This window comes from Eutrema salsugineum, unplaced genomic scaffold (assembly GCF_000478725.1).
Source record: "Eutrema salsugineum unplaced genomic scaffold, Eutsalg1_0 scaffold_1, whole genome shotgun sequence".
NCBI lineage: Eukaryota > Viridiplantae > Streptophyta > Magnoliopsida > Brassicales > Brassicaceae > Eutrema > Eutrema salsugineum.
This window is the reverse complement of record NW_006256909.1, coordinates 5,235,122-5,261,154: the sequence shown is the minus strand read 5'-3', so window position 1 is coordinate 5,261,154 and position 26,033 is coordinate 5,235,122. Positions and strand designations below refer to the sequence as shown.

The window sequence follows — 26,033 nt, the reverse complement described above, 5'->3', positions numbered from 1 at the left end:
TGTATGGTCTTGCTCGACTTTAAGATATGGTCTCATAGTGCTTTCATGAGATTTGTACAAAGGCGTGACGCCGTGACCTCATTGTGAGTTTGACACCAAAATATATGTTTCCTGATTTGATTATAATATCATGTTTGGTAGCAATTGAGCTGTAATTATTTTCTCATGTCTGTAAATTGAGTGGTATTTACAGAAGGAATATTAGTCTATAAAGTAGGGAATTAAAAAAAAAAAACTTGGAGAGATTCTATTTAAATATTGGAAGAATTCATCCTTGGAAGATTTTCTTGCCTACGCCTCCATGGAATCACTTGCTGAAATCCTTTGTAAACCTTTGCCTGCATTATTATTATGCAATCAAAATGGACCAAACAAATAATTTCTTCACAAACCAAACTATGTATATAATATAATGGATATCTTAAAGAGTAACCAATTAAAAAACTAAAAAAATGAAGAATGTGAATGAAGAAAAAAAAAATGCACTACACTTTATCCCATGAAAATTGGAATTTGGTTTTGAACAAGTAAATACTAGATAAATTTTGCATTTTTTAGAGAAAAAAAGTGGGTCGAAATTGTGTCAGTAAGATATTAATAAAATGGTTGAATTTTGAATCAAGTACAAAAATGAATAAAAACAAAAAACTACAACGAGATTTTAGAACAGAAGACGTGATTAAAAAAAATGTAAGTTGGTTCCAAGACTTACGTACCAAGAACTGCGATTTGGAGTTGGAAAGGTTCAAAAGGCTTCCTTTCCTTCTAACTCTACTGATCTTCACCGTCGTGCCGCCACCACCTTCACAGCAGCGACCGTTCGTTGAACGTGAAAAGTCGAATCTACCCTCGGAGTCTTTTTTGCTTCTCCTTATCACCGACAGAGACCGGCGAGGTATAACGTAAGGACCATCGAGAACTGTGGTCGGAGATGGCTCATTCGCGGCGGCTAATTGCAAAGTCAACCTCGGCGGAAGCTCAAGGCACCTGACAACTCCTCCTCCTTCTCCGGCGTTCTTCTTGGTCGCCGGCGGATTGTTCTCATCGGAAACGCGAGGCTTTCCCGGAGCTTCCTCCCAGAGAAACGGGACCGATCCGGCGATGTTCACAGGCGGCGTCGCTAGGCCAGGAGTCTCAGTTGCTCTGTTCAATGGAATTGAGAACAGAGGAAGCTTAGGAGTCGCACAGAACCGTTCTTGATCATTACATTCAAATTCCATTGCTTTTTTCTTTGAAACTGACTATGAACTTTCTTTTGACGTTATATGCAAAAATGGGTTGGGATTTAAATAGAGAAAAAGGGTAGGTTTCTTGTTTTCATTCGATAATTATTATATGAACAGAAGAAACAAAAAAAGGAAAATAGAGGATGAATAATGTGAGGGAATTATGTATTTTATTTAAGAAAAGAAAATAATAATAGGGGAAGAGATGTAAATTGTGAAGATGAAGAGAAAAATAAACAAAACGCTCCCTGTGGCGCTTCTAATTCACGAGAGATCCCTACAAGAGAATAAAATATTAAACAAAGCGGGTCCTACTTTACGATTTTCATAACGTTGAGTCCTTTCAGATGTCATGTCGAGTCTTTATTGCCTATTATATAATATATATTAATTAAAAAACAAAAATACAGTAATATTTTTATAAATTAATAATATTGGAATCATGATATTTTATTAATTTATCGTGATATTAATTTATCTATAAATTAATTAATATAGAAAAAATTTGTTTGCCGCATATAATTTTCTAAAATTTTTTTTGAAATAATGTTATATTTTAAAATTTTAACAAATCTCATAATATAAATTATGATTAACAATCATAACTATCGCAATAAAATAGTTTTTAACACAATATTAGATTGTCCATGTAAAAATATACATGTTCATAAGTTTAAAATTTATAAAATATCATGGTTACTATCAGTATTATTAATGATAAAATTGAAGATAACACTACAATACATTTAAAAACATTTACAGTTAAGAAAATCAAATATCACTTTAAAAAATCATCATAAATTTTGAATGTATATAGTAAAACAGCAATAAGAGCTACTGATATAATAATTAGAGAGATGTGAACCAATGATTTTAACAAAAAGTAAAACAAACACATTAGTCATATTTTAAAATGTTATGTTTATATATATTTGCATAAATTTATATAATTATTAATTTATGTTTTTGTTGGGACCATATAATTACATAAAGGTTTTTTTTAAAAAAATTATTTTATTATCTTATCGAATTTGATGGATTTTTACATTGCCCCAACTTAAAACTAGCAAATTTTATTAATTTATAGGAATTATTAATATATCAAATATTAATTTATAGAGGTTCTACTATATAGCGGTGACAATAAATGATAGATAGTAATGTAATCTGAAGAAGTCTTGTTCGTCGACGAAAAATAATTGTATTGTTCTCTCAATTATACAAGTTTGTGTAGTCTTTAAACTAAATAGAGGTAGGCCATCGTAGGTGTTTCCTAAAATATGGGAGTCGTGGATCCTAGTAGATGTGTAGTCTTTAAACTAACCACTTCTCCATTTATAAATATTGGTGAAAGTGAGGAATGTGTCAAAGGCTGCTCTTGTCGTTGCATGAGTTATATGTATGTATGTATGTGATTGTGAATGGAGAAGTGAGTTATGTATGGAAAAAGAGCTGCATGTTGAAGCAGAGTCAGAAGATTATGCGCATCATATTAACCTTGTGAGCCCATGCAAGTTTGTTTGATAATTCATGCATCTCCTAACGTTACTCAATTCCTCGAAAAAAAAAGGTCCTGGCAGTTTCGCCCAAATGTGGCGGTTTTCCAATATATAGATTTCAACATTGTATAGTCCAAGCATATGGCCTAATTAACAAAAATTGAGTTGAATAGATGTATTTATCTATTTAAGTGTAACGTGCTCCGCGAAACCGCAATCAATGGCTTTACTATTATGAAGAGATTAAGAGATATCTTGATCTTTCAAAATTCTTTATACCTAATATCTACTACTTTACAAATTCTTTTGTTAGATTGTTTTATCGATATTAATTTTTTATTTCGTTTATCCTGGGAGGATTACAAGTATACATATATAATATACGGCAACTAGATTATGAAGCAATTTCCGCACGAGTTCATCATATAACATCAAAATATATACAATTTGGCCATTAGCTACAAAAAAAAAAGTTTTGAATTATTACGACCCGCATATAATCGTCTTAAGAAATATAAACTTTGGTGAGTAAAAATGACCGGAATTGAAACTGGTGTATAGAGTTGTAGTTTTCTAAGTTTTGTATATTTCTTGTTCTGTTTTGACACGAAATTATCTTTTCAGGAGTTGGTGTAACCTGTAAATAAACAAAACTGAGTAAAATTTTGTTATTTGTAAACCAATTTGATAAAGTTTGAAAAGATAGTGTCATCGGTAAGATGATCACTGGTCATAGAATTATATACATACATATATACATAATCATTGATCTAAATTTGCTTACAGGGAAGCCACTCGCGTTGGTAATAAACTTGTTCTTCTCTTCTACAGTTGTTTAGAATACCAATTATATACAATATTGGTTTACATCAATCTTATTACAACTAGTGCCGCAGTCTTTTGGACTTGGTTAGGTTAATCGTAGCAGCTAATTAAGTTTTCTCATTTCAATTTTCACCATATGCAGTAACAGGCCTGTACAGTAATATAGATTTGCGTAGCATAATTCACATGTTCGTTGCGAGCGGCCGATCACTGTATAAATCAGATAATCAAATAGGCCAAGTTTGAAAATGTAATTAGGTAAGTGCTGCATTCATCTTTTGTCAAATTACACAACAGAGATCAAGTAAATTGTCATCCAAGAAAACGAGAGATAGTATTACAACAAAGGAGATTTACAAAACACTTTTGCTTTTGCATCATGGAAAAAAAAAAGAAAAAAAACTTCCAAAACACAATGAACATCATCACGATCGTGTAAAACCAAGCCTTTAACCCTGGAAACAACACGTCGGATTTTGGAAAAAAGGAAATCAGATTCAACACACAAACCCTAAACCCAAATGACAAATATGCAAACCATTACTTCCCCCAAAGCTCAGTGTTTGATATGGTTGGTCATTGTAAAGTGACAGATATTTACCCATCGATGCATTGAAAACCTTGACAAACCCAAAGCCAGATCCCAAACAGAGCAACACAGATGCAGACATCGAACATCAAAACAACCCACACATGTTTCCTCCATATCTGCTTTGCCTTTTGTCTATGATGATCATGAACCAACCCGTTTCTTAATCCCTTGCTTAATACACTTCCTCCTCCTCCTCCCAAATCCATCTTCTTCTCAGCCCAATCATTGACAATGCCTTCACTTTTGGCCTCTGTCTGCGATCTCTTCTTATTCTTCAACACCCTCAATGGATTTCCCAGGAGCGGCTTCAAGGCACAGCCTTTGCGTCCTTTCGACGAATCCAAACCACGATTTTTCACCTCCCTCGCTAAACTCCTCGGAGATCCAACCAAATCTAACTCCACTTCCAAATCCTTGTTACCACCAGTGATCTCAGCGAAGACTGGATCGAGCTTTGATTGGAGACAGTGTCTGGTGGGATTATCCAACGAGGCCGACGCAGATCCGTCTGCAATTAGATCGTCCGTGGCTGATTTCAATCGACTGAAGAGCCAGAGAGACTCTGATTTCGTTACGACCTCGTCTAAAATGGCGAAATACGATAACAAACCATCGATTACAAAAGCGTAAGTCCTCTTTTGGACTGTATGAGAAACCATCGAATGATGAGGAGGTACGTTTTCGATGCATCTCAAAGCTAGAGCTTCGATTCCAGGTTCTTCTTTCGAAGCGAACTCGGCGAGAATCACTGTTCCTTTTGCAATGCAGGAGTAGAACAAGAGACGTGGATTCGATATCATTTCTTACCGATCCCAAAAAAAAAAAAAACGAATCGGAAAAATCCCTAAATCCAACAGTGATTCGATCTCAAATCAAAAGGAGAAGAGATTTTTCAGTGATTCTATCTCTCTCTCTTTAGAGATCCATCTTCTAGTTTTCGAGATTTTCCAGGGAACAGACAAAAATGGTGGAGGAGCTCCATTATTGGCAAAACCAACAATGAAAAAAAAAAAAAAAGGAAGAAGCAGAAATTTACCGCAAAAAGATAGAGACGGAAGCAGAATAACGATCAATTTATATACCTTTGGTGAAAGTACCCTCATAATAGTCAATATTTACAAAACCATTCCTAGCTTCTTTAGTTTTTGCCATAGGCCACGTGACTATAATGTGACACGTGGTAGTTAATTAAGCCATCGCTCCTTCCCAGTGCTGTACTACCGCCAAGTGTTGAGATCAGCATATAATGGATTTATTTGGGTTCACAGGTCCAAAATCTATTTCTTGATTAAATCCAATGATTCCCAATCTTAAAACCTGTAAGCCCATGGGCCTTTAAGGCTAAAGTTTACATTGAAATAATTATGTTATTATTAGTCAACTCTATAGTATTCCCCCAAGTCATAAACATAATAGAAGTCGTAAACAATATTTTCGCAAATTATCAACAATGGAAAAAATCAGTCTTAAACAATATTTTCGCAAATTATCAACAATGGAAAAAATCAGTCTTAAACAAGATTCCCCGAGTCATAAACAATGAAGAAAAAGAAACTGCAATATAACAACTTCTTACAGTTCTTGGTCAATTTTTTTGCTAAATGACAGTTCTTGGTCAATTAATAATATTAAGGATATACAAGGTCAACTAGTGTTAGGCAATAGGCAGGCCGCGTATTAGGGATAATTAATAATAAACAAAAAGGCTAAACTGATTTTCATGATACAATTACACGTCAAGACCTATAACCAGAGAAACGCACAAGTGCTACGGAGAGAGAAAATATAATTTCTAGTCCAAGCATTACAACGCAATTCCTCAACGCAATTCCTCAACGCAATTCCTAGTACATGCAGTGCATGGTTGAAGAAGCACATAGTCATATTGTATCGAACCATACACTGCATTTAGCATAGGCTGCATAGCCCTAATCAAAACATATGTACACTAACACTCCTCGAGTACTCTCTCTTGAATTCCGATCACATCAACTGTTATGGATTCATCCTACTCCGATATAGTGTATTTCCCTTGTTTCTATGAATGTGATCCATCGACCATGCAAGTAAAGACTGGAGAATAGGCCTTGCACTTTGTGGGTAAGTAATATATAACGTATATCCTGGGGTGATCTGTCTAAACCATCATATAGTTTTCTAGAAGACTAGAAGTATAACATTAACATATATATATCCAAAATTAAGAAAATCTATAATAGATTTCTGTATTTTCCCACCTTGTATATATGGAATTTTGGCACAGCAAGTAACAAAAAGACTAATGTACAATTGCAATAATCAATACATGTAGATTATACAATACATTAATATACATATTACATATATTAACATATACATATATATATATATATACTTGGTCTTTTTTAAAAAAAAAGTAAACCTCGCTCTCATAGATTAGTTTTATATTTTTCGTGGTTCATTTCTTCGGTTGACCTCACATGGTAGAGAAATAATACATCGACATATAATAAATAAAAAGAAAAAGAAAATATGAGATAGGAAGCAAGTCGCGTGAGCATATATAAATAAGTGTCCTATGGTTCTTCCTTTGCCATCATCAACTCATCACCGTCTTCAAATGAATCAAAACGATTCAAACCTCCAAGATCATATGGGTGAATCCCCTAAAGATATTTGCGAATTCCCCCTAGCTAACGGGAAGAGCGATGATCACCCCGTCGCTGACGAAACAGGTTTTATTCTAAAAACATTTGGGATTCCGTTGTTCTAAATTATTCAAAATTACATTTCGTATATATATTTTGTTATTTGAAGACATTATAGCAAAACAGTATTTGAAATTAATATTTTACGTCTTCTTTTTTTCAGTATCTTACGTCGACTGTGAACCATTCATGTATAGAATTACATTATGCATTAATTTTTGTCAATAAGCTTTACCCAATGTTCATTTTGCATGCATGGTAGTAAATTTCACATTATACGAGTACTAATTTGTAGAGATTCATGAAAACTAAAATCCTTAGTGATGTAGTCTAACCCCGGCGAGATCAACCAAAAAATGATATATACAATATATTTTATGTTGATAATTAATGTTTAGAATTAGATTATCAACAAAGTTGGGTGTATATTACTCAGATAAAATTGTGAATTTATATTGAATCATAGAGCACGTTAATCTGCTAGGCAAGTGTCGTCCATGTGCACCTGAAGAAGCAAAAAGAGTATGCAATATCAGAATATCATCTTTTCTTTTGAATCATCCAATCAAGAAAGCGTTAATTTAAAAACAGAATTTGTATTTTCTTGAGTCCAATTTTTTTTTTTTTTTTTTTTGTGTGTGTGTTATAATGTACGTAGGACATAAGGAAGAAGATATCAAGGGTAATGAATCTGAAGGTGATCAGGCGCAGGCAACTGTAGAAGTAGAGAAGGATTTGGTGACAGAAATGGAGGTAGACAGCAAAGAAGGATCTAGTGACAATGACGTGCAGGAAACTGTAGAAGCAGAGAAGGATTTGGTGACAAAAATGGAGGGAGACAGCAGAGAAGGATCTAGTGAAAATGACGTGCAGGCAACTGTAGAAGCAGAGATTAAGGATTTGGTGACAAGAATTGAGAGAGACAAGAAACGTCTTGAGGAGGCGCTGGAAGTGATACGGAAGCAAGATACTCATGATCTCTACTGTCCAAACTGTACTCTTAACGTGACCAAAACTACTGCTAAACTCTTTGAAAAGGATAAAGAGATTTTTCCATACAACAAAGAGCGTTTCGTACTGTGGTTCGCTATTGTTTTCTCCATCAAGTCCCCCTTCATTCACCTCTCATGGTTCAGGAAGAATACCCCAGGCCCTGGTATGCATATATACTGCTTTATATATGGTGATGAAGACGCTTAGTTTTTTTGTTTTTAATGCGTATCAAGTGCTTAATGTTTCTTGATCTACATAGAGGTGCCAGTCACCACGCATAATCCTGATCCTCAATATATATATATATATATATATATATATATGTATGCATTGCTACATATATATGATTGATGATGATGATGAAGACACTTTGTTTATAAAGCTTACGTGATCAATGTTTCTTGATATATCATATATAGGAACAGAGGAAACCCCCCCGCCTGAACATATTCCAGTTTCTCTAGGTATAAACCTATATATTGCTTTATATATCTGTATATATGGTGATGATATATGAAGATATATTGTTTTTCCTTCTTTTCAAATTGCTGAAGTTAGAAATATTTCTTGAACTATATAGAGATGCCAGTCACCATACATAATCCTGATCCTCAAGATATATATATATATATATATATATATATATATATATATATATACATGGCTTCATATATATGATGATGCATGATGATGAAGACACCTTGTTTATAATCCTTACATGATCAATGTTAATTTCTTGATATATAGGAACAGAGGAAACCACCTTGTCTGAACCTATTCCAGTTTCTCCAGGTATAAACCTATCAATTGCTTCATATATATGATGATGATGATGAAGACACTTTGCTTATAATGCTTACGTGACCAATGTTTCTTGATATATAGGAACAGAGGAAACCACCCCGCCTAAATCTACTCCAGTTTCTCCAGGTATAAACCTATACATTGCTTCATATATATGATGATGATGATGAAGACACTTTGTTTATAATGCTTACATGATCAATGTTTCTTGATATATAGGAACAGAGGAAACCACCCCGCCTGAACCTATTCCAATTTCTCCAGGTAGTAACCTATACATTGCTTTAAATATATGTATATATGGTGATGATATATGAAGGTGTATTGTTATTTCTTCAATTCAAATTGCTGAGAGTTAGAAATATTTCTTGATCTATATAGAGGTGCCAGTCACCACGCATAATCCTGATCCTTGTATATGTATACATTGCTTCATATATATGATGATGATGATGATGATGATGAAGACACTTTGTTTATAATGTTTACGTGATCAATGTTTCTTGATATATAGGAACAAAGATAACCACCCCTCCTAAACCTATTCAAGTTTGTCCAGGTATTAAAAAAAAAGAAAAAAAAATTACTTTGACAGATTGATTTCTTAAAGTAGTTGACTGATTGATTCTTGATGTACAGAACCAGTCCCATCTTCTCCATGGCTTATTCTAAGTTCTCTGCGGTTCCTATTGGTTTTGGTTCTGCTATTCCTCTCAGTCATTGTTCTGTGGTTCCCACATCATATTGTAGAAAACGGAAAGCTTTTCCCCTACTTTAGGCCAACTCCTATCGACCCTGTTCCGTCGCCACTTCCAGTAGTTATAATCCCTGACATGCAGGAAAATCCGGGAAATGGTACAGTGAATGTCGAAGAACATAATGGACACATCTCCCCTTCTCCAACGCCACTTCCAGTAGTTATAAACCCTGACCTGCAGAAAAATCCGGAAAATGGTACAGTGAATGTTGAAGAACATAATGGACACATCCCCCCTTCACCACTGATAGAGAAGAAAGGAAGCTTGATCAGATCCCTTTCGGCTATCTCGTTGTTGTTACTCGCCATTCTGGCTCTGCTCTGGCCTACAATTTCTTCGATTCCATTTCGAAAGCCTCGAATTCCTGAGAATTTGTGGAAATACAATGTGGTTTCATTTCAAGAACCAGACATCTTGAAGAGTATTGTGTACGGAGGTCTAATCCAATCCATGACAAGCCTCAGTGTTGTATCCTCCGCTGCAGCTGCTGGAGATTCGATTTGTAAGTACACACAAATACCTACATAGACTTTCTTCATACAACTCTATTCATATTTACACTGTCTTTGCTTGCAGTCAACGTTCTGGCCTTGGGACTAGCCAATATATTCACTGGCCTTTTTCTCATCTGTCACAACGTAAGTCGTTTTCTTTATCATCTCTCTTTTTCTTTTCTTTTTTGCCTGCAAACAGTTAGTAAGTTTTATTGAGCAAACAGAGCACATAACTCTGTTTTTTCTCATCTCTATCTAAAAACTCTTTGTCAGCAATTTCTTCCATTTGAAAGTTGATTTAAAACCACTTACAAAAGAGGATATATTTTGGCAGCTACATGCACTCATAACGTGTCGACCATATCATCAAAGTGCAAACAATCATAATGACTCAACTATAGTAGGAGAAAAAGATCCGTACTCGATCCTACTGGGAAACGTTAAAAACAGAGTTCGCCACTGCGCCGTTGTTGTGGTTTCTTTCCTCTGCTTCGGTGTGATCCCTCTTTATCTCTTCTACGTCCTCTCTATCAAAGGAACCGACAAGGGACACTACAACGCTGCACTTGTTCTCTCCGGCACTCTGGTCTGCGTCATAGCTCTCTCCTTGGCCAAAGCTTACGCCTTCAAAATGGAGAAAAAACTTCAGACCGTGCTTCAATACACCGCAATGGCGATTGGGGCGTCTGCGCTTGCTTTCATGGCCACCAATCAGTTTAGAAAGAATGGCTTTCATGAGCTTCAATGCGTCTGATTACTGAGAAGAGTGAAATTCCAGATTTTAAGAGAAATTTTTCAATAAACAACAACAAAGCTACCAAAGTGTTGTTCTTTTAGCTGATATGTCGCTTGCTTTCATTATTTCTCCATCCATTCTTTTCGTCCCAAGTCTTTAATTTGTTTTGTACACGGACATGTTCTGTTTCTCTGTAAGCAAAAGGTTCGACATTGTTTAATTAATAATAATCAATTTCTTTTTCATATAAACAAAGACATTAGCCAAAAAAAAAAATTGGTTAGTCAATGCTGGTTAGAGTTTAGATAAAAGAACGTGGAACTCGTGGAATAAAAATATTCAGATAGAGATACTAACCATATAACAGTTTAATGATGATATGGTTCTCAATCTCATCTTTGTCAGTCTCTAATGGAATCCACCACGAACCCGACTCCCACTCCAAGCTCCGCCGGTGACGGTGGCAATGGCGATAGTGTCTCTACCGATGAATTTACTAAACTACCCCTGGACTCCCCACACGGCGCCAGCGACAAGGAAGATGGCGTTGACTTCGGCCAAGAACAAGGTCTGAGAATTATTTGTATTTTGATTTATTACTATTATAGTTCATAAGTCTTTGGTCTTGTTTTTAAAACTGATACCAAATGAAGGTTCGATTCAATTCCTTTTTCCGAATGCTTAAATCCAATTTGCTACACATAGGATCAGAGTCAAATGAAGCTATTGACACTGGGACTGGTTCAAGATCCGTAGACAAGAACCAGTACTCTGAAACTGAAGTAGTTAGAGCAAAAGATCCACAGACAGAATCTGATTCGTTGGACGATGATGTGGAGATTGTTTTCAAGAACCAGCATAAGTATTACATTTACTGCCCCTGCTGTGGTGAAGATATCACCAAAACAGTCAAGCTCGTGAAGAAATCAGATCTCCAACCCACAAAGAACCACGACACTGAGAATGAAGCTCTTGACACTGAGAATGGTTCAAGATCCAAAGACAAGAAGACAAAGGTTCCATCATGGTTCCCTGACTATCTTCAGCAGTTGTTTCTTTCTGTTTATGGCCACAACAAAGACAAAGGTACCCTTTTCTTTTCCTGCCTTCTTTCGGTGTCGTTGTATTGACAGCTGCGATTGACGATGGTTTCTTGGCAAATTCAGGCAAGAAAGGGGTTGATACAAAGCCACCAGGATCGTCCATCGATCTGGTTACCGATGGTGAAGAACCGAGCATCGATGTCATGATTGAGAAAGACAGACCGAGTTTTCCGAAGTGGTACCTCGATGTTTTTGCTTGGTTTTTCCTCCTCTGTATTATTATTGCTCTTTCTGTCCTTTCCAATTCTCCACAGCAGTCACCGCTTTTCAATCCACCGCATGTGGAGTTGCCTTCTATCTCTTCATTGTGGCTGCCTTCCGCTTCTGTACTTTTGATACTTCCCACGTCTATGGTGTTGCTTCTCGTCATTACGGCAATGAGGTCCCGATACAGTCCCATATATAACAAGGAGAAAGGTAACTTGCATTTTCTCCTCATTTTCTCCTGATTTCAATACTTTTATATGAAAAATCTCTGAACTATGCCAGGCGACAAAGGGGTTGATTCCAAGTCTACTGATACCAATAGTGAAAAACAAAGTCAAGAAACTCAATATGACGATGACCAAGCTGCAGCTCCTGATCAAGATTCTGACAAGAAAACAGGTATGTCTTGAATTCTGATTCCGAGATGAATCTGGTTCTTAACAAAGATTCTTGATCGTGCTAGACAAGCAAAAGATTCACCCAATTCCACTAGATCCTTCACCGCAGGAGCAACCATCTATGCAAGTTGGCAAGAAGGAAACTCATGAAAATGCAGAGAGTGTAACACCAGCAGAAACTCAAGAAGAACCTGGGTTGCTACCTAAAACTCAAGAAGAGATCCCAAATAGTGTTGAACCTCGCAAAGGCAGTAGTAGTAAAGTCGAAATCCTGAAAAGTATTGTGTATGGAGGTTTGACGGAATCAATCACAAGCCTTTGCACCGTAACATCTGCGGCTGCGTCTGGTGCTTCGACTCGTATGTGATACGTCTCCATCCTTTGAGACATATCGTCGAACACTATGAATGCCTAAAAATGACATTTTTAAAGTCTTTGCTTCTGTTTTCAGTGAACGTTTTGGCCTTGGGAGTTGCCAATTTGTCAAGCGGTGTTCTTCTGATTGTTCACAGCGTAAGCGATCTTTCTGGTCAGTAACGAAACTTATGTATGTAACCCTCAGAAAATTGAACAAAGACGCCATTTTTTTGAATTTGCAGCTCCAAGAACTCGTAAACGAGAAACCCAGAATACGAACCAACAACACAGATGATCAGAAAAAATCTGAAGCAGAGGAAGAAGAAGAAGAAGATCGGTACGAGGAAATTCTCGGAAGAAGAGAGAATTCGAGGCTTCACAGGTTGATCGCAATCTCGTCTTTCGTCGTCTTCGGGCTGATCCCACCTCTGGTATACGGCTTCTCGTTCCGAGAAAGAGTCGAGAAGAGGCAAGAGTACAAGACTTTAGCTGTTTACGCAGCGTCTATACTCTGCGTCGTCTTGCTCTCGATTGCGAAAGCTTACGCCTCGAAGAGACGCGAGTATCTCAAGACCCTGTTTCGGTACACGGGAATGGCGACGACGGGGTCGGGATTGTCTCAACTCGTGGGATACTTGGTCAATCAATGGCTTGAGAAAAACGGGTTTTATGATGATTCTCCACAAACTCTTGGAGTTTGATACTTGTTCATCTTGCACTTCCTTTTATAACCCTTTTTTTGTTTTCTTTAAAAGTGAAAGAATTTATTATCTTTATGGGGAAATAAAGTGGAGACATAGAGGAGACAAAAATAACCTTTTTGGGGGTAAACAGTTTTATTACAAGATACTTTAACTTGTAATGAAAAAGAAAAAGGCCACTAATTACAAAATATATACCTTAAACAAACATTTTTTATTATAATAATGAAATATATGGACCACGACGGCAGATTGCTTGGATCCATTTTGATGTAGCCTAGTGTTACGTTTTTTCCAAGCATAATAAATAGATTATTGAATTGAAGTAACTTACAAATTTATAAAATTGAAATAACTTACAAATTTACAAATTCTCATAACTGACCGGAGGAGAGAGATGGATGGGTAAAGAAGGATCACATACCAAACCTGTGAGGAGAAAGTGTGCAATCGAAAAACATGGTGTTGAGCTGATCCCTGTGTAATGCCACAAAGTATACATGTACTAGGAACTGGAAGCCCCCGGCTGAGTAGCCTGTTACGAGAAGGCAACCTATCTCTAGGAACAATCCAATGAATTAAAGCATGTTTTGGGATCATTTGAATAAACCAGTGGATTTTGGGCAAGGTAGAGAAGGGCCTCTCGCTTGTAACACCCTCCCATTTTTGGTAGCAGAAACACATCCCCCCGTTTCACCCATCAAGGAATTTTTTCACTTGAAATTTTCTTAAACAAACTTAAATTGCAATTGGCTTATTTAAACTTATCCAAGCCAACTTTGGCTCTTCCCTGAATTCAGAAAATGGTTGGATTCTTTCTTAAAATGTTTGCTGTTATATTATGTTTTAAAATAGCAAAACTGGTCACTAAACAAAATGTAAAATATATGGAGATTGAACTTGTATTCTACAATCCCAATATATAATGTGTCATAGTTTAATGGCAATGGGATCCAAGTCTCCCGCGGATCTCCAATCTACAACATTCCTATACTAATGTTACTAGGCCTCATTCGAAATCATTTTAGATTTTTCAGTTTCTTTAACACAACAATACAAGTACACCATATATACTGTTAGTAACATGATGAGTGATGGTGATTAAATGTATTTTTCTACTATCTCCATCCAGGTAGTTTTAAATATTGACCATTTGCATGCTGTCAGCCACGTTCGTAACGTGTTTTTTTGGGTTTATTATTTTTTTAGGTAGTATTATTGAAAGTAGTTAAGACTTAAGAAATCAGGCGATTTGGTCAGATATCTTGTCTCGAGCTATTTTTTTGTGATAACATTTTTTTTTTTTGGCGTCACTTATTGTTACAACTAACTTAGAAATCATGTTTCTCTCGTGGCAATATATATATATATATGTGTATTTTTTTTTTTTTAAATTGTAGTGATAAACTTGAGAATATGAAAAATGTACTAATGGCGATGGTGATTGATCACAACTACATCATTGACAAATGTCCCGATCAACACTAAAAGACGACATTACTATTGAAACAAACTTGTATGAAAAAAAAAACAATCGCACTGGTTTTCTTTTTCAGTTGTAATTAACTTAGTTGCCTCAAATTAATACTTTTGGTTGAACAAAAAGAACAAATATATTTACTTTGTATAATTATAAGGAAATTTGGATATAACTTTTTTTTTGAACAAAATTGAATAATTGATACAGATCTTAGATATTCGAATTTTAATACGGATGTGATAATGATAATATGTCAGCAAACGTGTTGCATGCCAAGTTATTTCAGAATGTTCACATTGAGTATTTAATTCAAGATGCGACTTTCTAATTAGTAGTATAATGAAAACAAATAGGATCTGTATTATGTGTTGTTAATTATTTTTTTAAAGTATTTTATGCGTTTGATTATATATATTTAATCTGTTTTCTTATGAGCTACGTGTTTGACTTTGATCTAGATAAGAGTCTTTTCGCCGTGATAAATCTATACCTCTTTGATTTATAGTTGGAAGGTGCGGTCATTGTGAAATGAATGCAGTCACTCTCTCACTTCTGTCATCCACGTGACAATAAATCCCTTAAAAGAAGGTGACAAAAAATCTTCAGCTAATTTGACACCCAAAAAAAAAATTCTTCGTCTAGTATGTACTTGGTACATTATTGTTCGGATGAATACGGTATGTTGAAAATAGTGTATTCAATTATGGTGTAAATAGTATAGTTCAATTTAAATGGTAATTTAAATTTATCACTTTTCGGCAACCAATCAAAGAGTTAATTATATAATTAGATTTGATTTTATCATTTTATTAACACCCTTAACAACGATTTTAACTCTGCTAAATTTCGTTAAATCGAGGTATGGTAATAAGTACGGAAATAAGCTAGAAATAATCTTATAAAATCTGTGAATATTACCCAAAAAAAAAATCACTGATAATAGTAGTAAGTTATCAACTACTACTACTCTGACTCCGTATCTAGGAAAAGGTAAAATTAGCCTTTGAGGGGAAAAAGTTTAAACAAGCGTGTTTGTTTAAAATATGAATTAGAAATGGTGCTGATTCAACGGCCAAGTGAAAACACATTTTCATCAATATTTAAACAACAATAGTGATAATATTGTTGAAGTGAGGAAGGAGACAGAGACGACCCCATTCATCCATCACCTTCTCTAGATCTCAGAATCTCTCTTTTGGTCTCTCTTATTTTTATCCCTTACTTTTGGCCATTCCTGTCTTCCACTTTGCCCTATTTCTTCTTTTTAAAAAATGGGATCCGCCGCCGAATTCACGGATCCCACCACCGGGGCCGAGAAGCACCACCACCAGCCAATACAAGTTGAAGACGAAGACGAACATGTTGTCGAGCTGGAGAGGAAAGCGTCGTCATTTCGTCATGGAAAGAGACTCGACAGTGCGGACAGTAGTACACTCACCAACATCAGCTCGTCTTCTAGCTTTTCCGGTGATGGGTCCCCCGATTTCCGTAACGGCGAAGGAGAGCATATCGCAATTGAAGACTTGGAGGTCCCGGAGTCGCCGGAGCAAGTTACGGATGTTGGTGGATTTCACGAGGAGCATGGCGACGGGAACAATTGCAACGTTTACTTTGACGGTGAACAAGGTTAGTAACTTTAACCTCCGATTAATTCCTTGTTTTGAGCTGCATTTAGCGTCTCTTTGCATCAACTTCGTGCTGTTTCCTTACCAATTGCGAATTTTTTCGGTATTAGCCCAATCAAGGTTTTGGTTTATCAGTTAGTCTTGTAATCTTGTATCTTGCAATTATCACCTCAAGATATCTGGCTGCTGTGGATTGAGTCTGAATTTCAGTGTAGAGTAGTTTTTCTGTGATACATTTGTTCTGGCGGTGAAGTCTTTTGTCATGATTTGTTATTTGTATATGAAGGAATTTGGAAATGTCGCCAATGCGATTGGACCTACAGAGAGGAATCTTTGTTATATTTTGATACCAAAGGTCAGTCCAGTGTTAGGGCTTCTTTGACCAACAAAATTCTTTTGAGCTACAAATTCTTGGGATCACTTTAAAGATTAGCTATTTCCTCGGCTGTTTAATCCACCGTGTTGGTTGACTTGTAGTGAACATTTGATAATGTGTTAATTGCTTGAAGATGCCACCATCTAGAATTGAGTTTCTGGTTAATTATTTATTCTTTGATTTTCTTATAATAGATTCTGAGTCAGCTGGTGTAGAACCTGATGCTCATGAGTCCCAAACTGCTGACCGCTTGAACGGGGAGAAAAAGCAGCAAGAATCTGATAACGTTTCGACTTCTGAGGATAACAAAGAGACCCGAGAAATCGAAGAAGTGCAAGACGGTGAAATCTCTAAAGGCCCTGATCAACCCCCTGGTGATGTTATAGTAGAGGAGCGGGAAACCAAAGATGTGGAAGATTATGATGTGGAGAAAGTGCTGAAAAACCAACAGACACATGATTTGTTCTGTCCAAACTGCAAGTCTTGCATCACTGAAAGGGTTGTCCTTCAAAGAAGGAAACGGAAGATCCCTCCTGTGCTGGACGATCCACCAAGCTTGACAAGGCCTCGCCCTAATGATGACCCTGTTCTTCGATCGGGAGACAATTTGCCACCTGCAGATGGTGATGAAAACTCTATTCATGAATCCTTTTTCTACAAATGCTTGTCATGCTTCAGCATATTCTTACCCACAGGTAGATTAGATTTTAACAATTTCTTTGATACTTGATATATTAGATCCCAATCCCATCTCTTTTTGTATCCAAAGCATGCTTTTGTCTTTTGGGAAAAAAAATTGCAGGGGTGGATTCTAAGCCGATTCCTCCCAGTGAAAGTGTGGAGGTGTTAAAGACTCAGCCAAAACCTCAAGAGAAGGCTACAGGCGTTTCCAACTGGTTCAGTCCAATGTTTGGAGGAGTTAAGAAAAAAGAACCAGCTGTTCAGCAAGGTTTTGTTTGGTCTCCCTTTGCCAGTCTCATCATGTATTAGACATTCCATTCTTTTACTACCTCAAGACGGTGATTCAGTCAACTTCGGTGTCTAGTAGAATGAAATTTGCATTGCTTTTTTTTTCATATTACACTATCACTAAAATTAAATTCATTTCTTTTGTGTTGTCAGGTGGGGCGATACCTAGTGTCCCAGCAACTTCCTCATCAACAGCTCCAGCCCTTGTTCAGGATGTTGCAGGGGCTTCGATTCAAGGTAGGGAGATTTTTTTATATAGTGACAATTAATGAACCACAATTGGTAATTTTTTCATCTGTAATCTTTTGAATGCATTGATGGGCAGATAGTAGTGTTTCTCAAGTTAAAGGGCCTGTTGACACCCCTTCGATTCCAGGTACATATAATTGCGTCACTCTTAGAAAGTGGAACCCATGTTCGTGTCTTGTAGTTGAATTTGTAAGCAAGGGCGTTTAGAAGCAACTTTTATGAAACTAAAACGTGATAGCCAATTCTTCTTCTTCTCTTATTTAGCTTTTTGTCTCTTCGTTGACTTGTGAAAACTCCACCACTCTTTCCTTGATATGATGGCAGTTGCAAAATCAGATGATGCTAGCAAAGTTGTCAACAATGGAGCGACTGTTGAAAATGAGCAAAAGTTTCTGGTTCCTTCGGCGGAGGAGCAGCAAACACAGCAAAAGATGAAGAAGGATGATGCTAATGCAGCAGACCGGAACCACTCGTCAGACAAAGGACGCCTTTCCCCGATTCATCCATCTCACGACATGAACATATCAAACACAGTGACCAGTGGACCCGATGGAGTAGTAAGAGTAGAAACTATATTTCATGCAGAAGGTGTCTCTCATCTCTTTGAAGGAACAGACACTGGAAAGCTAGATTTTGGTCTGGGAAAAGTAACAGGTAATCTTAATTCTCTTTATCATGCCGCTAGAAAATAACTTTCACAGCTTCATAGTCAAATACATAATATAAAACTGTCTTCTGTCTTCTTTCCTTGAAGATTAAGTTGTTAATGTACTGTGTAGTCATTCTCATACACAACTTGCTAACTTCTCGCTTCTGTTTTAGGTGCGATGGACACAGGTGACAGAGGAGTTATTACCGGCACACCAAGTCCTGTAATTGATATGCCACCACTCCCAGTGAGTTCGCTAGAAGAAGGGACTCTACGGGAACCGTTGGTAGTGAGACCAGTTGGTGAAGGACGTACAGTGGAAATCTTGAAAAGCATTGTATACGGAGGTCTAATTGAATCCATCACAAGCCTCGGTGTTATTTCATCTGCTGCTGGTTCCGGCGCTTCAACGTGTAAGTACCGCTCAGCCTTAGCATTCCATTTCCATTGTGAAACACAACACACAAAATTTCTTCGGTTGAAAAATAGTAACACACGACTCTATCATTGTGCTTGCAGTGAACATTTTGGTTTTGGGGCTTGCAAACTTATTCGGTGGGCTGATTCTCCTTATTCATAATGTAAGTGATCACTTAAAAATCTTATCCTGATGCATAAACTTTGTAATGAACTGCGTAACCTGAAACTTACAGAGAAACTTCTTTTGCAGCTCCAAGAACTCAGAGACGAGGAACCCAGAAGAACAACAACAGAGAATAACCAGACTAACGGTCAAGAAGAAGGTCGGTACAAGCGACTCCTCGGAAGAAGAGAAAATTTCACGATTCATGCAATAGTCGCAGTCTTATCCTTCATAATCGCCGGGCTACTCCCTCCTGTAGTCTACTATTTCTCATTCAGCAAAACACACAACAGAAACTACAAAGTGGCATCAGTTTTCGGGTCAGCTCTAGTGTGCATTGTGTTGCTCGCCTTAGCTAAAGCTCACGTGAAGTCCCCAAGAGGTAGCCACTTAAAGAGCGCTCTGTACTATACGATGATTGCTGTGTCGGTGTCGGGGATTTCGTACGTGGTTGGTGACTTTGTGGATCAGTTGCTTGAGAGGTACGGATGGTCTGATGGATCTGAAACTCCGGCGGGAGAGATGTTGCTTTCACTCATGGGGAGAAAAGCTGGTAGCTTCGGATACTCATCATCATCGTACTGAAACTGAATCATGTCTGTAGAACAATCCAACACCTCGTGCTACTTTTCTATTTCACTCTGCTTTGTGAGCTCTCTTGTTAGACTTTTTGTTTTGTTTTTTGTTTTAGGCCAAATCTTTTGTTGTTCCAATTATAGGAAGCACACAATAATAAATGACGACCTGTACCCTTTTATGTTTAGCTATATCTTACTTTCTGCATTAAAAATTTGAAAAAAAATGTCCTGAATGTTAAAATATGCAAAAATGAGGTTCTACCGAGAATTGAACTCGGGTTACTGGATTCAGAGTCCAATGTCCTAACCGCTAGACCATAGAACCATTTTGTTATGTCGTGAATATAATTATTTATATTCAAATATTATTTGGCTTGCCATTAAAAGTCCAATACAACGTCGACGTTTTAAAGGAGCATTAGCGGACATCAGTTACGTTCGCATTGGGTTTGATCCAATTAGACTAATGGCTATAGCCAGTTGGTTGGGTTAGAGCGATAACCGTCGGATTCAAATTCGAATTAAAGGGTGCCTCAGCATCTGGACGGCTCATATTTGATCTCTCTTCTTCTCTCTCTCAATTTCAGAGATCACAGAGGCCAACGAAGAAAAGCACCGCTTTTGCCAGAAACGGTGACGATAGAGAGAGAGAGAGAGAGAGAGGGAAGGAGAGAGTCAGGGCCGATTTGGTTTCCCTGAAAATTTTTCATTTTTGTTTCTTTCAATTTTCTTTCCCTTTTCTCTCTTTCTCGTTTTTTCCAGATTTGTCTATCGAATCCATTTTCAAAGATTCCCAAAAGTGGTAAGGAAGCAAAGTACTGTTTCGCTTTTGTTTTTTCCATGTTCATCGGTGTGAAAGAAAGGAATTTTCTTTTCCGAGACTAGAGATTCCAGAAAAACGAAGAAAAATAGAATAGGAAGGGGGTTTTTTTGACCTAATTTTTTTTTTGAATTTAGGGCCTTTTTGTGTGTTTTCGATTTTTGAATTTGATTGTGGTAATGGAGACGGATAGTATGGAGTGTGAATCTTCGACGAGAAGCGTCCAGAACGATGAGATCCATCATAATGGAACTTACCATTTCTCTTCAACGAAGAATCACGGCGGAGCCGCTGCCGCCGTCGTTACCAACATAGTCGGTCCGACGGCAACCGCTCCGGCTACTAGCGTCTACGAGCTTCTGGAGTGCCCTGTCTGTACCTATTCTATGTATCCTCCTATCCATCAGGTGAAACTCCGATGCTATTGTTTGATGCATACGATTTAGCTGTATCTGTTCCACATTTGATGACTTAACTCGCAAATTGTAGCAATCACTTGTGTTCTTCTCTGTATATTTACTTGACTGTGATGAAAGTTGCTTTAATGATCAAGGACAGTGATATGTTGTGTAGCTTTTAGGAAGAAAAACATGACCTAGAGCATTTACTGGGCTATAATGATATACTGGGAAGTTCTTGATCTGAAAAGTCTGTCTCTTTTATGTTTTTGTTGTTGCAGTGCCATAATGGACACACATTGTGCTCGACCTGTAAAGTAAGGGTTCATAACCGTTGTCCCACGTGTAGACAAGAACTTGGAGATATAAGATGTTTAGCTCTTGAGAAAGTAGCAGAGTCGCTTGAGCTGCCTTGCAAGTATTACAATCTTGGATGTCCTGAGATATTTCCTTATTACAGCAAACTAAAGCATGAGTCTCTCTGTAACTTCAGACCTTACAGTTGTCCGTATGCTGGTTCGGAATGTGGTATCGTAGGAGACATCCCTTTCCTTGTAGCCCATCTCAGGGATGATCACAAAGTTGATATGCACGCTGGTTCTACTTTTAACCACCGCTACGTCAAATCCAATCCTCGTGAAGTAGAGAACGCCACTTGGATGCTAACTGTGAGCATCCTTGTTGTGTAGTAAACTATTATTCTCTTCAATGTTTTTCGACATCAAAATTGACAGTCTCTTCTTCTATGGGTTTAGGTTTTCCATTGCTTTGGGCAATACTTTTGCCTCCATTTTGAAGCGTTCCAGCTCGGGATGGGTCCGGTATACATGGCATTCTTGAGATTCATGGGGGACGAGGAAGAAGCACGGAGCTACAGCTACAGCTTAGAAGTGGGAGGCAGTGGGAGGAAGCTAACATGGGAAGGAACTCCAAGAAGTATCAGAGATAGCCACAGGAAAGTGAGAGACAGCAACGACGGTCTCATCATCCAAAGAAACATGGCTCTCTTCTTCTCCGGTGGTGATAGGAAAGAGCTTAAACTTAGAGTCACTGGTAAAATCTGGAAAGAGCAACACAGTCCAGATTCTGGGCTCTGTATACCAAACCTATCTTCCTGATCATTCTTTCTTTTTTTTTCTCTCACTTTGAGAAGGAAAGCTGTATGGTGGTGACTGGTGATTCGTTTGCACTGTTCTTCTTTGTCTGTATCTAAAAGATTTCATGAATGAATTTGTGTTGATCTTGTCACACATTTACACGTTATAGTCTCATTTCGTTGGTAAACTTGGATCGCAGTTCATATGTTCAAGTCTCAAGATTCATTACACGCATGGTCGCATGGAGATTTGAGATACAATAAACTGATAAAAAATCATGTGATTAAAAGGAATTTATATATTATGAACCTTCTGATCGAAAAATGCCAAGTAAAATGTTTTAGATAATAGAAATGGAGATGCGGGGAATCGAACCCCGTGCCTCTCGCATGCGAAGCGAGCGCTCTACCATATGAGCTACATCCCCTTGTGAATATTAAAGAATTTAGTTGGACTAAAACTCATAAACAAATGGCTGAGGAAAGTAGGGGAAATCTTCTTAAGTTTTCTAAAACTTGATGTCGGATCTTCTCTGTGATTACAAAAAATATAACATCCAAATGTATATATAAGGCACCATATATGGAAAACTGATGTTTAATCAATGTTATATGTATTGTCAATCAATAAATTGCCAAGATGGATTATGTATTGGTGTATGTATCTTATGCCAATATATGCTCTTTTGTTGTTGCAAGAAGGGCACTTGACATGCTCAGCTCTAGCTGAAGTGATCGTCACACAGCTCCCATGGAACCATTTCTAGCACATGTCACAGCAAAGTTATCTCCACTCTTTGGAAACATGTGATAAATATTAGTTAGAGATTATTAATGAAAAATATAGAATTTTTTTAAAATACAAATCATAATTTAATCGACTAATCAGGTGTTAATTTATATTTAGAGTCGTAAGAGACACCGAGCTTAATTAAGAAGAGAATACAGTAAACTATAATATGATGTTATTTATTTCTTTAAACTTTATAAGATTTTCTATCATTTAACAAATATATTTTTCCTGTCAACATGATTTCAAAATTATGAAAACTAATCTTAAGCTTTTAAAATCAATTTATGAGTCCTAAATTGTATGACATAAATATAAACCTAATTTTTAAGGAATAAGGAAAAGAAAACTTGAATAAGGAAATTAAGGAATTTAGGAATTTAGGAAATCTTATAATTCGGAGGAATGAAGGAAAAAGACCCAATACAATTTGAAAAGGGTTCTAAACTCTGTTTCTTCTCGAACTTTCCTTTTTGCATTTATAGCTCTCCCTATAAATACCCAATCTTTGTTTCATTGACAAGAAAATTTCATTGTGATTCTAATTTTTAATCCCTCACTATACAGCGAAACCCTAAAGCTAGACGAAAACCAATGGCGATTATCTCTGAGATGCAGGAGGAGAGACCCTCGACTTTGCCGTTCAGGGCAAGTTTTGATCCTTCAAACCCACTAGGGTTTTTGGAGAAAGTCCTCGACTTTATTGGGAAAGAGAGCAACTTTCTGATGAAAGACACGGCGGAGAAGGAGATCGCCACTGCTGTTACGGCGGCGAAGGAGAGGTTGAGGGGAGCGGAAAAGAAGAAGGCGGAGAAGGACAGCTTGAAGCCCATGGAGTTGAAGGAGAGTGTTCCTCCGATGGAGCCCATGGAGGTGGACAAGCCGAAGAAGGAGGAAACCTTCAAGCCAACGGAGTCCATGGAGGTGGAGAAGCCGAAGGAAGAAGAAAAGCAAGAATCTGGCCCTATCGGTAAGTCCTTCGTTTAATCCTTTTTGAATATGGAAATTTGTATGTCACTTGTTCTTCAGAGGCCTCTAGTGAAAGCTTTGATTTGGGGTTATGTCTCGTTAGTAATGATTGAATCTTCATTGATGAAATATGGAATGACTCTTGTTTCCTCAGCGGTCTTGGATTTTCTTTGGTTCTATTTGCTACTATGAGTTAGGATATCGGAATTGCTCTGAGTAGCTAAGTCTTACATCAACTTGATGAACGATTTGTGGATCTTTGCTCTTATAAGAACTAGAAAAATTGGAGAAAGTTTAGATCTTTTAAAAACAATTCTTGAGTGAAATATATTATCTCTTGTGGCAAAACTAACTTTATGTCCGTTTGTTTGGTGCACAGTTCCTAACAAAGGAAATGGGCTTGATTTTGAGAAATACTCATGGACACAGAATCTCCAGGAGGTCACGGTTAATATTCCAGTGCCTAGCGGCACTAAATCACGGTCTGTCACGTGTGAAATCAAGAAGCACCGTCTGAAAGTTGGTCTTAAAGGACAAGATCCAATCATCGATGTAAGTCTTCCCCCCATCGCAATTTCTTTTAATGCATCTGGATCTCTCTTTCTTTTTCTTTGTTCATCTTGCTGGTTCTTTCTTGCTAAATTCTTGACTTTTGGATGATAATAGGGAGAATTCTTCAATCCTGTCAAGCCTGACGACTGCTTCTGGAATATCGGTATGTTTTAGGTTCCTTGTTTAGGCATTTCAGCCACTCAATCTTGAGTGAACAAAACTTTTTAACTGAGTATGATTAAAAATTTGTTCTGTATGGTGATTACTTTTGCAGAGGATCAAAAGGTCATATCGGTGCTATTGACAAAGCAAGACCAGATGGAGTGGTGGAAATATTGTGTGAAAGGAGAACCTGAAATAGACACTCAGAAAGTTGAACCAGAGACGAGCAAACTGGGTGATCTCGACCCAGAAACTCGCAGTACCGTTGAGAAGATGATGGTAAGTCGATTGCTCTGTCCTCTTGATTATTCTTGTTTTTGTTACATTTATATTTGCGAGACTTTGACACAGTTTTTTTCTTTTCTTTTCTTTTCTTTTCCCGTTTTCTTATATAGTTTGATCAAAGGCAGAAGCAGATGGGACTCCCAACGAGTGATGAGATGGAGAAGCAAGACATGTTGAAGAAGTTCATGGCTCAGCATCCTGAGATGAACTTCTCTAATGCAAAGTTTAACTAGTTTGTATTCAATTTTTCTCTTCTCATAATGACATTATAAAAAAACTCATGATTTTTCCGTTATCAAATTATCTTATGGTTACAATTTTCAATCGAAAGGCAAAACCCACTAAACTCGAACTCATGCTGATGCAATCCCAATTTTCTCATCGCAACTCATATATTTAAAATACATTTAGAATTCTTACTTGTCTCTAACGTTTCCCGAAACGAATACATTCTCGACATCTTTATTGTAAGGCGTCTCACAACATTTTTTGTTTATAAATGTGACATTTATGATTTGTCTACTTTACTTTTGTATGATCTAACTTAAAGCATCACGATTTGACAAATGTAAGTATGTAACTCGTTGTTGCTGCTAATAGCAAAAAATACGAATTTATTTTTTTGTATGATGTGAATGAAAGACGATTTACATATTTCAGAAAAACGTCAGCGATTTAGTTAGGCAATCACTAAACAGAGAAACGCGGATATTAACTTTTATTTTCATATTTCAAACCAATCGTACATAGAAGTTTAGTCAGTTACTGTTGTATGCTTCCTATTTTCCTTCAATTAATTTATTAATTTCCAGTAGAAAAAATTAGTTAGGCAGATATAAAAAGTAAATTTTCTAGACCATGGTATATTTCATAATAGAATATCATACTTGTTGAAATAACTCTGAACCAAATAAAAACAACATGGTACATATTCATTTCCATATTATGTGTTGAATTCGTTAAATTTGTTAATATACGGAGGTACCTACATGTAAAACTAAAAAAAAAAATTCTCTTTTATTTTTTTGATAAACTCTATCGGCTGATCCGGTCGGCCCCGGTAGGAACGCAC

At 37.0% G+C, this 26,033-nt stretch overlaps 7 protein-coding genes and 2 non-coding genes across 11 annotated transcripts; 5 read left to right on the top strand and 4 right to left on the bottom strand.

Annotated features, from left to right (window-relative positions):
- Positions 1-176: 176 nt before the first annotated feature.
- On the bottom strand, positions 177-1,236 carry LOC18029375. The gene is made up of 2 exons (XM_006412961.2): positions 717-1,236; positions 177-338 (listed from the first exon to the last, which is right to left on the bottom strand). The coding sequence occupies exons 1-2, from the start codon at positions 1,218-1,220 to the stop codon at positions 252-254; spliced, it is 591 nt and encodes a 196-aa protein (XP_006413024.1). The 5' UTR covers positions 1,221-1,236; the 3' UTR covers positions 177-251.
- Positions 1,237-3,813: 2,577 nt separating this feature from the next.
- On the bottom strand, positions 3,814-5,147 carry LOC18029374 (phytolongin Phyl2.1). The gene has a single exon (XM_006412960.2). It carries the CDS (start codon positions 4,940-4,942, stop codon positions 4,148-4,150), a length of 795 nt encoding a protein of 264 aa, XP_006413023.1. The 5' UTR covers positions 4,943-5,147; the 3' UTR covers positions 3,814-4,147.
- Positions 5,148-9,728: 4,581 nt separating this feature from the next.
- Positions 9,729-10,771, top strand: LOC18029373 (membrane protein of ER body 1). Its single transcript, XM_006412959.2, has 3 exons — positions 9,729-9,886; positions 9,961-10,022; positions 10,213-10,771. The coding sequence occupies exons 1-3, from the start codon at positions 9,835-9,837 to the stop codon at positions 10,630-10,632; spliced, it is 534 nt and encodes a 177-aa protein (XP_006413022.2). The 5' UTR covers positions 9,729-9,834; the 3' UTR covers positions 10,633-10,771.
- A 216-nt stretch (positions 10,772-10,987) lies between these two features.
- Positions 10,988-13,589, top strand: LOC18029372 (membrane protein of ER body 1). 2 transcript variants are annotated; one of them, XM_024149905.1, is made up of 7 exons: positions 10,988-11,182; positions 11,320-11,700; positions 11,781-12,134; positions 12,207-12,323; positions 12,388-12,681; positions 12,774-12,835; positions 12,922-13,589. In XM_024149905.1, exons 1-7 carry the CDS (start codon positions 11,026-11,028, stop codon positions 13,378-13,380), a joined length of 1,824 nt encoding a protein of 607 aa, XP_024005673.1. In that variant the 5' UTR covers positions 10,988-11,025; the 3' UTR covers positions 13,381-13,589. The 2 variants fall into 2 exon arrangements, with proteins under 2 accessions (XP_024005673.1, XP_006413021.1); XM_006412958.2 differs by having other exon boundaries at positions 12,418-12,681; positions 12,922-13,588.
- A 2,386-nt stretch (positions 13,590-15,975) lies between these two features.
- On the top strand, positions 15,976-20,070 carry LOC18029371 (membrane protein of ER body-like protein). Of its 2 annotated transcripts, XM_024149400.1 has the most exons (10): positions 15,976-16,486; positions 16,772-16,840; positions 17,056-17,556; positions 17,664-17,810; positions 17,984-18,067; positions 18,156-18,206; positions 18,404-18,733; positions 18,902-19,141; positions 19,248-19,309; positions 19,399-20,070. In XM_024149400.1, exons 1-10 carry the CDS (start codon positions 16,132-16,134, stop codon positions 19,894-19,896), a joined length of 2,337 nt encoding a protein of 778 aa, XP_024005168.1. In that variant the 5' UTR covers positions 15,976-16,131; the 3' UTR covers positions 19,897-20,070. The 2 variants fall into 2 exon arrangements, with proteins under 2 accessions (XP_024005168.1, XP_006413018.1); XM_006412955.2 differs by lacking the exon at positions 16,772-16,840 and having other exon boundaries at positions 15,977-16,486.
- A 72-nt stretch (positions 20,071-20,142) lies between these two features.
- TRNAQ-CUG lies at positions 20,143-20,214 on the bottom strand. Its single transcript has one exon. It is a non-coding gene; the product is annotated as a tRNA-Gln (tRNA).
- Positions 20,215-20,430: 216 nt separating this feature from the next.
- Positions 20,431-22,370, top strand: LOC18029370 (E3 ubiquitin-protein ligase SINAT4). The gene is made up of 4 exons (XM_006412954.2): positions 20,431-20,691; positions 20,847-21,116; positions 21,389-21,775; positions 21,863-22,370. Exons 2-4 carry the CDS (start codon positions 20,889-20,891, stop codon positions 22,223-22,225), a joined length of 978 nt encoding a protein of 325 aa, XP_006413017.1. The 5' UTR covers positions 20,431-20,691; positions 20,847-20,888; the 3' UTR covers positions 22,226-22,370.
- Positions 22,371-22,558: 188 nt separating this feature from the next.
- Positions 22,559-22,631, bottom strand: TRNAA-CGC. The gene has a single exon. It is a non-coding gene; the product is annotated as a tRNA-Ala (tRNA).
- A 956-nt stretch (positions 22,632-23,587) lies between these two features.
- Positions 23,588-25,247, top strand: LOC18029369 (protein BOBBER 2). The gene is made up of 5 exons (XM_006412953.2): positions 23,588-23,963; positions 24,342-24,514; positions 24,629-24,677; positions 24,789-24,955; positions 25,072-25,247. The coding sequence occupies exons 1-5, from the start codon at positions 23,588-23,590 to the stop codon at positions 25,192-25,194; spliced, it is 888 nt and encodes a 295-aa protein (XP_006413016.1). The 3' UTR covers positions 25,195-25,247.
- The last annotated feature ends 786 nt before the right edge of the window (positions 25,248-26,033 follow it).